Raw genomic sequence first — 12,367 nt, 5'->3', positions numbered from 1 at the left:
TGTGTCAATGGGCATTTTGTCCTATGTTTAAGCCGCCCTGAGTCTCTTTTGGGAGATGGTGAGGGGGTATAAGAACAAAGTTATCCGATATATATATATATATATATATATATATATATATAATCTCAGCTTTAAAGTGTTTTTACTCTCTAGTCCAGCTACTCACTGAGGTCTAGAAACTTGATGACACAAGAGACTTGTGCAGTCCAGGGATTAAAAAAAAAAACAACAAAAAGAAAGCCAATTCAACCAAAAAGGAGGGAAAATAAACCAAAGCCCAATGAGTAGTGGGAGAGAGATAGAGAGAGTGACTGAAGGAAGGAAAGGTGGGAAAGGAGAGGGAAGAGTGTGGAAGAGAAAACTCCAAGTTGAGAATGGAGGGGAGGAGGAGGGGGGAGAGGAAAGAGGCGGAAAGGCCCAGGAAGGACTGGGTTCTGCCTTCCTGCCCCCCTCCTTCATTCCTCTCTTCCCTTCCCCTCTCCTCTCTCTCTCTCTCTCTCTCTCTGCTTTCTCCGCTCTCCCTCCCCGGCTGCTCTCACACTCCTCCTCCCCTCCCTCAGTTAACAAGGCCCCTCTCCCCCTATTGCTCGCGCCTTTTCCTCCCCCTCCCCTCTCTCCCTCTCTCTGTCTCACACACACACCTTCAAACACACACACACACACACACATACACACACACCGAAAAGAAGAAGAAGGGAGCGAGGAATGTTTTGTGTTTTGTTGAAAAAAGAAAGAATGTGAGAGAGAAGAGAGAGGAGGAAAAGAGGAAGCTGGGAAAGACGGAGGAGGAGGAAGAAGAAGGAGAAGGAGAGGAGGGAAAGCAGCAGAGGCACCAGGGAGGCACTTGGTGGCTGCCTCGCCCGCCTTGGATGATGACCATGACTACGATGGCGGAGGGGCTGGAGGCGCAGGACTCGTCCAAGTCCGCCTTCATGGAGTTTGGGCAGCAGCAGCAGCAGCAGCAAACAACGGCGCCTCCGCAGCCTTCCGGGACACAGACACAGGCGCCCGGAGGTTCCTCTCAGCAGCAGCAGCAGCAACAACAAGCTCAGCCTCAGCAGCAGCAGCAGCAGCCTCAACAGCAGCAGCAGCAGCAGCAACAGCAGCAGCAGCAGCCTCCTCCTCTGCCCCAGAGCTCCCCGGCCTCGGCGATGGCGGCGGGCGCCCACTACCCGCTCCACTGCCTCCACTCCACGCCGCCGGCCTCGCACTCGCACCACTCGCACCACCAGCACCACCCGCCGCACCCCACCCACCACCACCACCACCACCCGCACCACCATCATCACCACCACGCCGCGCCCTACTCCTCCGCCGCGGTGGCAGCCAGCGGACCCGGCGGCGCCAACTCCTACAGCCACCGCTCGCTGGCCGCCGCCGCTGCCGCCGCCGCCGCCGCCTACCCCTACGTGGGCCACGCTCAGCACAGCCCCTACCTCCAGCCCTACCACCAGGGCGGCGGAGGAGCGGGCGGAGGAGGCGGAGGAGGGGCCGCGGGACAGGCCAGGCCCGACGACGCAGGTGGGTCCGAGCGAACGAGCGGAGGACGAGGCCAAGACCACGCTCCCCCCCTTCCTTCCTTCCTTCCTTCCTTCCTTCCTTCCTTCCTTCCTTCCTTCCTTCCTTCCTTCCTTCCTTCCGTTCTTCCCTCCTTCCTTCCCTCCTTCCTTCCTTCCTTCCTTCCTTTCCTCCCTCCCTCTCTTTCCCCTTCCTTCCTTCCTTCCTTCCTTCCTTTGTCTCACTCCCCCTCTCCCCTCTCGCTTTGAGCCACCACTCCATCCCTGACTTCTTCCTCTCCTCCTTGGCCTCCTTCCTTGCCTCTTCTTGTTCCACTTCTTTCCTGCCTTCCCCCTTGCCTCCTTTCTCCCCGCCAACACCGGATAATAACACAGTCCAACCAAAAGATTTTTTCCCCTTTGGTGTCTTCGTTTTTAGGCCTGTATCCAAAGTTATTTGGGGTGCTGATTCAGAAAATTGCATTGGATATAGATGGACCACATCAGCTCTAGATTATATGGTTTTCTGTGGGCGAGCCGATAGGGACTACTGGATGGGATATGTTCTGTATTAGAAGCTAGAGCTGATGTGGTCTATCCGGTGCAGTTGTCCGAATCAGCACCCCAAATTACCAAACCCAATCTAAAGTTGACCAAAAACCCTTTTGGTACTGATGTTGGAGAGTGGTCCCTGGTCAAAAAAAAAAAAAAAAGGTTGGGAACCGCTGCTTTAAAGAGTCCACCCTTCTCTTTGTGCTCTTTTGCGCCTTCTTCCTCTTTTCTTTCTTTTTTGCTTCCTTCTCTCCTCCTTGTTTCCTTCCCCCTTCCCTTCCTGCTTTCCCCCTTCTGTCTTCTGCTCTGCTGTCTTCCTTTTCTCTTCTTGTTTCTGTCCTGATTCCTTTCTTTTCCATTCATTTCATGTTTTCCTTCCCTCTTTCCTCCCCCCCCCCCCCCACTTTCCTGCTTCCTTCCTTCCTGGGTTTGTTTTTGTTTTTTCATTCCTTTATTGTATAAATGTATAGCCATGTATAGCCATGTTCCAGAGGTATTTTCTCCTGACGTTTCGTCTGCATCAATGGCAGGCATCCTCAGAGGTTGTAAGTTCTATTAGAAACTAGGCAAGTAGGGTTTATGTATCTGTAGAATGTTGTCAAAGGCTTTCGTGGCCGGAATCACTGGGTTGTTGTGCATTGGCCATACAGCCCGGAAAATGCACAACTATCTGTGGAATGTTCATAAATAAAGAACACCACTCAGAAAATTCCAGACATGAATAAATTAGGGCCAGCTAACACCTCCCAAAAAAGGATTGCCCCAGGCAGTTAACATCCAGACCTTGAAACTGAAAGGCTATTCAACACTAATCAAGGTGATTAATGCAACATTGACACTTGCCTCCAATATACAAGAGTTCTTTCTCTCACCTTGAACATTTCACAGATATATAAACCCAACTTGCCTTGTTTCCAACAGACCTCACAACCTCCGGGGATGCCTGCCATATTTGCAGGCGAAACGTCAGGAGAAAATTCTTCTGGGACATGGCCATACAGTTCGGAAAACTCACAGCAACTGAGTGATTCCGACCACGAAAGCCTTCGACAACACATTCCTTTATTGTTTTCTCATTCCTTCCCTCTTTTCATCCTCCTTTCCTGGTTCCTAGAAGTTAAATCTCCTTTTTTGCTTTTTCTTGGGTGCCTTTGAGTTTCGGTCTCTCCGCGCCCATCCTTCACTTTGCTTCCTCTTCGAGCTCTTTCGCGCCTTCTTTTCCTTTCCTACTTTCCTACTTCATCCCCTCCCTCTTGCTTCCTTCCTTGCCCCCTGGTTTTGCCATTCCTTTCTATTTCCTTCCTTCTTTCGTCTTTCCTTTCCTGGTTGGGTTGCTGTGAGTTTTCCGGGCTGGAGGAGAGAATGCTTCTGGAACATGGCCATACAGCCCGGAAAAGCCACAGCAACCCAGTGATTCCGGCCATGAAAGCCTTCGACAACACATTTCCTGGATGTTTTCCCTCCTTCTTTTCTGCCCTTCTTTCTTTCTAGTCTATGCTTTCCTGCTTCCTCCTTTCTCTCCTTCTGGCGTCCATCCTTGCCTCTTGCTTTTCCATTCCCTTTTGGCTTTCCTTCCTTCTTTCCTCTCCCCTTCCCCATAAGCCAAGTTCCCACCTTGCCCGGTTCCAGGGTCCCTTTCTTTGGGAAGTCCATCCCCTCCTTTCCCTGGGGTTTCACTCTTTAATAGAGCTCCCTTCGTTTGGCGGCTTTTCATGGATTTCCCACGCGCGGATCTGTCCCGCGTGGATCTTTTGCCAGGAGGCCGCCCGGCGCGTGGTTTCCGTGCCCCGGGGCCATTTCCACGCGCCTCCTCCTTGTTCCTTAGCTCAACCCCGTCGGTTTCCTCCAAGGTAGCTCTCTGAAGGTGGAATAGGACTGTAAGGTGTTGATGTATATTTTACCTCCAGAAGATTAGTGTGGCCATAGGCCTTTTCCTTCTCAGGCCAAGACTAAGCAGGACACGGCCAGAGACAATGGTCGCGCTTTTGGTGCGAGTGAAGATTAAAAAAAATTTAAAAAATTAAAAATTAAAAAAACACCAAAAAACCAATAGGTTGTTCCTGATCCTGGTAGTCTTTCCCCCCCAAGGGCCTCTTTTTCTAGAGAGAGGGTGCATTTCTAGCACAGCTTTTTCCACAAGGTCCCAACCATTGTCTATATATCGGAGGCACATTATCATAGATTATCTGCCCCAAAATAACACTCTAGTAAATGCACCAGTGTGGCCCTTTATTAAGGGTGTATGGCTAGCTCAACAGATTTCAGTTATAAACATTGTCATGTATTTGGATCCATTGCTTTCTCTCTTCCTTCCTCTCTGTGGGATAAATCAGCCTGTGTCTGTGAATCTTTGAGTTCATCTCTCCTTCTCCTTCTCTTTCCCACCTTCTGTGGATAAACCAAGCGGTGAATGCAAATGTTGAAGGACATTTGACTAAAATATCATCTCTGAGTGTATAAATCAACCTGAGTTTGTGAATGTGTAATAGGTGTGTAAATGCCAAAGGACATTCAAGTAGATTATCCGTATCAGGACATGTGTGTGTGAAGATCAGGAGATTCTAAATATTTGCACACCTTTATTACACCTATATATATATGTACAGCCTGTATATGTATATAGACACACACACAGAGCCGCCTTTTCCCCCTGTACACTAAAAGGGAATGTGTGTATGTGTGTACATACATACATATGTGTGTATATATGTATGTATATGTGTATATATCCCCTAAAACGAGGATGTGTGTATATATGTATGTATATGTGTATATATCCCCTAAAACGAGGATATACATACATACATACACAAACAAGTAAAAATATAGCAGTATCAACTACCTTATAGGGTAGTTCTGTAAGGTATCAACTACCTTACAGGGAAGTTGTAATAATAATATAGTAATAATAATAATATAGTAATAATATAGTAATAATATAATATAGTTATTACAACTATATGTATGTGTATATGTATAGGCACACATGCAGAGAGCCGCATTTTCCCTTTGTACACTAAAAGGTAATGTGTGTATGTATGTGTGTGTGTTTATGTATGTATGTGTGTGTATGTGTGTGTGTAAATATATATATTCGGCTTAGAAATGGAGATGAGCACCAACTCCCAGAGTCAGACATGACTGGACTTAACCTCAGGGGAAAACCTTTACCTTTACCTTATATATTTGTGTGTGTGTGTGTGTGTGTGTATGTATGTATGTATATGTATGTGTGTATATATATATATATATATATATATATATATATATATATATATATATATATATATATATATATATAGTGTGTGTGTGTGTGTGTGTGTGTGTGTGTGTATACATAAACAAGTAAAAATGAAGCAGTATCAACTACCTTACAGGGTTGTTTTGTCTTAAAATTCCTGAGTCTAACAAGGGAGCGATCATTTGTTGTTGCAGCAAAATAGTGCCTCCAATAAGTTTACCAGGCCTCTTAACTAGGAGTCATGGACCAAATCTATGTGGGAAAGGTATTGGACTCAAAGTTGAATCCCAGAGTGACCCCGACAAGGCCTTACTTGGATGATTTTGTCCTGTTTTGGCCCATATTTCCTCTGACTCTTTTAGTAAGGGAATGGGGGCGGATTTGTTGCAAGATGGTCACACTGAGAGACCGAAGAGGAACTGGCCATCTCCTTTCCAACCTGCTTGCCCTTTTGATTCCAGATCAGCAAAAGACCACAGTAATCGAAAACGGGGAAATCAGATTTAATGGGAAAGGGAAGAAGATCCGGAAGCCTCGCACCATATACTCCAGCCTCCAGCTGCAGGCTTTGAACCACCGTTTCCAACAGACCCAGTACCTGGCGCTTCCCGAGAGAGCAGAACTGGCAGCCTCACTAGGACTGACTCAGACACAGGTAAAAAAAAAACATTCCTGGGGAGACCCAGGCCTTTACAATCCTGGACTATATAATTGACAGCCCCTTTCCCAAAACAACACCAGGAGGTCATCCATGGGTGAAGCCAAAACAAAAAACAAACCCAAAGTGTCATGCATGCATTCATGTTTATATTCCTTTTCTTGGCGTATCTGATTTTTGTGAATGTCCAAAATATGGACATGGATTTGTCCTCAAATAAGCAATGCAGTTAATTTTAAAACACCCTAAAAGGAGGATTGGTGCAGGGAAAAGACTACCTTTTCTCTCCCATTCTGGTCTGTGACAAAGGAGAGAGATTTGACATGGTTATATATACACAGCCTCTGGGCCCCAGAGAAAGCACACCTCCCTTAGTAATATTCAATAGTAAATTATCCTGGATGAGTAAGTGGAATTCAGTGGGTGCCCTGAGGCGAAATGTTCAGAAGGTGACGAGAGAGCTGACGATCAAAGGGAAGCGTGTAGAAAATTAGAGGAAGTTAAGCCACAGTTAAATGTGGTTGGTGTGCCCTTGATTTCCCTGCAAATATAAGCCTGAATGACACACTGACTTGGGAGAGAGAAAAATAAAGTGATTATTTGCATTCACAACTGGAGGTTTGTTTGGGTATTTTTTAAACATCATGGTGGCATTTATATCTTCTGGGCACCATAAGCGGGAGATATATCTCCTGCAGGTATTTCTTGGCAGCTATTAAGAAAAAAAATACTATTTGGGAGGCTGGGTGACTTGTGTTGATGCAGCCTTGTTTTTTTTTTTTTTTTTTTTTTTAAAGAGACACGGAAGTGTATTTTAATAAGCAAATATAATATGACTTCGGTCTTTGAAAAGCTGGACCTATATGAGAAGGGTTGGTTTTGTTGCTTTGTGTATTTATTTATTTTTGTATGGCGCACAATTCTTTTGGATGGTTGTAAAGGTTTCCTAGGCTTTCTTTGTAAAATGTGCCCTTGCTTTTTCTTTCCCTTCATGCAAGGGCTCCTTTCATTGTTGCTATTCTTGGGGGCTTTCCTTAAAGACACTGGGGTGGTTCCAGTTCTAAAAGACAATTAGTTGATCATTCTCCTCACTAAAACGTTGCAGTTTTCCAGGCCTTTCCTGTGCCCAGGGAAGTGGGCTGCTGGAAATACTTATTTGGACTTATTTGTAGGTCAGATTGGGATCCAGCAAAAGTGACCCAATGAAGCCAATTGCCAGACCATTTTTGAGACTGGTTTGAAGGCCTTATCTTAACATGGAAGTCCCCCCTTCCCTCTGCTTTCCAGGTCTAAGGGATTGTGGTGAAGCTTCTGGATCTAGGTGTTTAGGAGGGCATCTTTGTGGCATTGGTGTCAGTGGTTACAGAAGTCGCAGAATTGGGGTGATTGGTATAATGGTTTGAGCATTGGAGTCTGGAGACCAGACTGGGAATACCCCTGGATGACTTTGGACAAGTCACACTCTTTCAACCCCAAGGCCAAACCCCCTTTGAACAAATCTGGCCAGGACAACCCTGCATAGGCTGGAAGGCACGCAATAAGAAAGGAAAAAGACGAAGGAGCTTAAGCTGAGGCTGGCAATGGAGGTGTCTGTGGGACACCAATTCCCATCAACGTGTTGTCGAAGGCTTTCCTGGCCGGAATCACTGGGTTGTTGTGAGTTTTCCGGGCTGTATGTCCATGTTCCAGACGCATTCTCTCCTGACTTTTAGCCCATATCTATGGCAAGCATCCTCTGAGGTTGTGAGATATATTGGAAACTAAGCAAGGGAGGTTTATATATCTGTGGAAGGTCCAGGGTGGGAGAAAGAACTCTTGTCTGTTGGAAGCAAATGTGAATGTAGCAATTAATCAGCTTGATTACCAAATGAAAAGCCTTGCAGTTTCAAGGCCTGGCTGCTTCCTGCTTGGGGGAATCCTATGTTGGGAGGTTTTAGCTGGCCATGATTGTGTCATGTCTGGAATTCCCCTGTTTTCAGAGTGTTGTTCTTTATTTGCTGTCTTGATTTTAGAGATGTTTAATATTCGTAGCTAAATTTTGTTCATTTTCATGGTTTCTTCCTTTCTGTTGAAATGGCTTCTCTGTGTACTGACATAGTCTAACATCAGCCAGGCCTTGAAGCTGTAAGGCTTTTCAATGCTAATCAAGGTGATTAATTGCAGCATTCAAGGCCTGGCTACTAGTATTTTTTTTTTTAAAAAACTCGATAATCAGGATAATAATAATAATAATAAAAAACACTCTGAAAACAGGGGGTTCAGGACATGAAGCAATCAGCGCCAGTGCAACAATCCTCCCAACAAAGGATTCCCCCAGGCAGAAATTAGCCAGGCCTTGAAGCTGCGAGGCCTTTCAGTGTTACTCGAGGTGAATAATTGCAGTATTCACACTTGCCTCCGACAGACAAGAGTTCATTCTTCCACCTGGGAGATATATAAACCTCCCTTGCCTGGTTTCCACTAACCTCTGAGGATGCCGGCCATAGATGTGGGCGAAAAATCAGGAGAGAATGCTTCTAGAACATGGCCATACAGCCCAGAAAACTCACAGCAACCCAATTCCCATCAACGTTCACCACTCCAGTTGCATAATATGACCAATGGGAGCTGAAATCTAGGGAGGCCCCAAGGGCCCACCCCTAAGCCAAAGGATGGGTGGAAGAGGTGGAAGGGAAAACCAAGTATCCAAAAGACTTGCCCTGAACCTGCTCCCACTCCCATCATTCTAAAAGGGTAATCACCTGCTGGCAATTATGCCAGGCGTTGGAGATCCGATGCCTATCGGATCCTGCCCACGTCGGCAGACTTGTCTACCTGCGTAGGTGGCTTTAAATGGATGCATGGGAAATAAAGGGACAAGAATGCCCGACTGCGTTGTTAACTGTCCCAGAGAAGGGAATGTCCTTTGAGAAAGAGAGAGGGAGGGGAAAAAACAAGCCGAAATGCGAGGCACAAAGGTACCCAAGCAGGCCTGAATGGAAGGCGGTGGAAACAATGGCAGCAAAAGAGAGGGGGGGATTGGGTATAGTGGGAAACAGAGGGAGGAAGGAGGGAAGGAAAGAAGGAAGAGAGGGAAGAAGGAAGGAAGAAAGGTGGGTGGGAAAGGAAGGAAGGAGGTAGGGAAGGGAGGAAATTGAAGAAAGGGTGGAAGGAAGGAGGGAGTGGGGGAGAAAAGGAAAGAGGGAGGGAGAGTAATAAGTAAGTTGATGGATGAGACTCCTTTGATTTTCTTCCTTCCCCCCTTGGGCTTCTTCCCTCCCCTTTGAGTCTCTTCCTAACCCTATGGCTCTACTCCTTTCCTCTTTGGGTCTCTTCCTTTCTTCCCCCTTTAGGTCTCTTACTTCTTCTTTGATTCTTTTACTTATGTTGGATTTCATCCTGGAACTGCACAAGTCTTTTGTGTCATCAAGTTTCCAGTCCTCAATGAGTAGCTAGTCTAAAAACAGGCCTGAGCTGAGGGATTCCTTTACTTATATTCCTATGCACGTTTTCCCAAAAAGGACATTGTTTTTCCTCCTCCTGCTAGCCACTGTTCCCACTCCCAATGCAATTCTGTGAGGCAACTTCCTTTTTAAAATTTCATTGCCCTTACTTAGCTGGCCATGTGGGCAATCACTTTCTACCTGTGAGGTTGTACATTTTGCCTCTGCCTAGACAAAATGTAGCTGCAGGGATATTTTTTTACCTTTTACCTCCTTTAGATGAGACTTAGTAAGTTAGCTTATTACTTAAATACATATTTTTGAACCTTAAGTTCTGACTCTGCAATCCTAAACCATACTAAGGAATGGAATATAATCCTAGCTCACCACCCCTAAGTTTCTGCTGGTTGTGAAGTTTACTTCTGGTACTCTGCTCTATTTATGGTGGAATCACTCCATCTGAGGGTTATTTTTGAGCCTAACAGCTCAGATTCCCCAACAAAGGGTTATGGGCCCAGCACGCTTCCACTGTGCTATGTAGCCTATTTTGCAAATAATAACCAGAATAAATAGCTTCAGATCACAGGAATTCTAGTAATTTTGCATCTAGAAGTTGGTCCTCCTATCCATTTCAATCAAACACCTATTTTTCCTTTCCAAAACCATTCTGATGAGAAAAATAGGGGAAAGAGGGAGAGAAGTAAGTAAGTCGGTGGATGGGACTCCTTTGGTTTTCTTCCTTCCCCGTTTGGGCTTCTTCCTTCCCCTTTTAGTCTCTTCCTCTCTCTATGGCTCTATTCCTTCCCCTTTGGGTCTCTTCCTTCCTTTTCCCTTTAGGTCTCTTCCTTCCCCCTTTGGTGCTCTTCCCTTAGTGCTCTTCCTTCCCCCTTTGACTGTCTTCATTCATCCTCTGGCTCTCTTAATGTCCCTTCCTTCCTTTTCCCTTTAGGTCTCTTCCTTCCCCCTTTGGTGCTCTTCATTCCTTCCCCTTTGGTTCTCTTCCCTTAGTGCTCTTCCTTCCCCCTTTGGCTGTCTTCCTTCATCCTCTGGCTCTCTTCCTTCCCCCTTTGGGTCTCTTCCTTCCTTCCCCCTTTAGGTCTCTTCTCCTTGGGTTCTCTTCCCTTGGTGCTCTCCCTTCCCCCTTTGGCTGTCTCCCTGCATCCTCTGGATCTCTACCTTCCCCCTTTGGGTCTCCCGCTTGACCTTGGCACTGTCTCCGTGCAAGGCTCTGATGTCTCTCCTGCCTTCTCTGCTCGCAGGTGAAGATCTGGTTCCAGAACAAGCGCTCCAAGTTCAAGAAGCTGCTGAAGCAGGGCGGGAACCCGCACGAGAGCGACCCTCTGCCCGGCTCGGCCACCCTCTCCCCGCGCTCGCCGGGCCTGCCTCCGGTCTGGGACGTTTCGGCCTCGGCCAAAGGCGTCAACATGCCTCCCAGCAGCTACATGCCGGGCTATTCTCACTGGTACTCTTCTCCACATCAAGACACAATGCAGAGACCGCAGATGATGTGAGCGGGCCAAGAGAAACACGCCGTTCCGGGAGCAGCCCGCCTGCCAGCCTGGCCCCGCCGAGAGAGAAAGAGAGAGAAGGAGAGAGGGCCGATCGCGGGTTTGGGGGCCCCATGGCGCTGTGTGGCCAAGGGAGACAGACTGGGGCTTGGCCTCTCCCTTCCCTTTAACCTCAGCGATTGATCTTGAACTGAAAGACCCACATCAGATGCTCTCCTTGGGATATTTCTATCGGGACTCGGAGGCAACCACCCTCTCTGGGAGTATAAATCCAGGCGCAGAACAACAACAACAACCACAAAAACAACAAGGAGTGGAGCGGACGGGAGAGGACACACTTTCCCCACCAGTCCACGCAGCAACATTTCACTGTTTTCGAGGCTGTACATTCCCTGAAATAGCCCTGGCGCCTAAAGATGGGCCAGAAATTCGCCTCCTAGTGTCAGAATTCGGGGACTTTCGGACGATACATCCCAAAATCCCGCAATCGCATCGCTATTGGGGCTGGAGATTCTGGGAGTTGCGACCACTACACACACACAAAATAACTTTCCTGAGTTTTTCCCATTGCAAGGAAAGAGAAAGAGGGGAAAGTAAGGGACGCAAAACAACCCCACCCGGATCCTAAGGCTCAAGTCCCACCTTGTCAATCTTCTCGGTCTCTACCGAGCAAACCTGCTGTACATACTGTTGAATTTTAGTTGTACATATCCTTTGTATGTTTTGTCTCCTTTCATATAGAGAGTAAAAGCCAGAAAACGCCCAAGAGAGTCCTGATTTTCTCTATTCTTTCTCCTCTGCCTTCCCACCATCCAATATTTTGTAAACTAGGAGGGATAGATAGGAAGGACACGCTAAAAAGCAACGAGCTTGAGACTGATTCTATATTAATAGTTAGCCTTCTTGAAAGAGAGCAGTCCCAAAAACCTATGCACATAGGACTTATCAAGAGTATAAATGATTTAAATAAATAGGGGGGAAATCATCTAGAATACAGAGAGGGGGCCTATATTTTTTTTTCTACCACAGCTTTGACTGTGGGCAGGAGCTGAGCCATGACAGACTGATATTATATAAGCAAAACGCCTCCAAAAATCGTGTCTGGCTTTGCGACTCTTTCTTTATTATCTAATGGACCACATTGGGATTTATTTTATGTTATTGACTCAAGTAAGAGGAACGTGAGCCGATTTGTACCATTTGGCATCAAAAGCCCTTCCACCAAGTCTTTTAAAAAAAATCTTTTCAGTGTGGGATCCTTGCTTGAATTCATGGCTGACCAATAATACAGTTTAAATTGCATTATATGGTTCTATAGTGCACGCCAAACTGCATTGTAAGTTATAGCACAGCCTAACAACATGTTGTTTCCTTGATGTCTTGATTTTTAGGCCTGTTCCTTCTTTGAGGCCCTGATTCAGAACATCGCAATGGATAGACCACATCAACTCAAGTTTCTTAGATATGGTTATCGTGTGTTTTTGGTAGAC

At 46.4% G+C, this 12,367-nt stretch overlaps 1 protein-coding gene across 1 annotated transcript; it reads left to right on the top strand.

Annotated features, from left to right (window-relative positions):
- Positions 1-425: 425 nt before the first annotated feature.
- dlx6 (distal-less homeobox 6) lies at positions 426-11,643 on the top strand. Its single transcript, XM_062983940.1, has 3 exons — positions 426-1,521; positions 5,751-5,944; positions 10,629-11,643. Exons 1-3 carry the CDS (start codon positions 870-872, stop codon positions 10,878-10,880), a joined length of 1,098 nt encoding a protein of 365 aa, XP_062840010.1. The 5' UTR covers positions 426-869; the 3' UTR covers positions 10,881-11,643.
- Positions 11,644-12,367: the final 724 nt, after the last annotated feature.

Source organism: Anolis carolinensis, chromosome 6 (assembly GCF_035594765.1).
Source record: "Anolis carolinensis isolate JA03-04 chromosome 6, rAnoCar3.1.pri, whole genome shotgun sequence".
NCBI classification, from domain to species: Eukaryota; Metazoa; Chordata; class Lepidosauria; order Squamata; family Dactyloidae; genus Anolis; species Anolis carolinensis.
This window is presented reverse-complemented; position numbering and strand designations above follow the sequence as displayed.

Excerpts from the sequence above, each read along its gene's own strand:
- dlx6 (XM_062983940.1), top strand. The coding sequence starts at position 870 with ATGATGACCATGACTACGATGGCGGAGGGGCTGGAGGCGCAGGACTCG. Across the intron at positions 1,522-5,750 it reads GGCCAGGCCCGACGACGCAG|ATCAGCAAAAGACCACAGTA; the intron begins GTGGGTCCGAGC and ends TTTTGATTCCAG. Across the intron at positions 5,945-10,628 it reads TAGGACTGACTCAGACACAG|GTGAAGATCTGGTTCCAGAA; the intron begins GTAAAAAAAAAA and ends CTCTGCTCGCAG.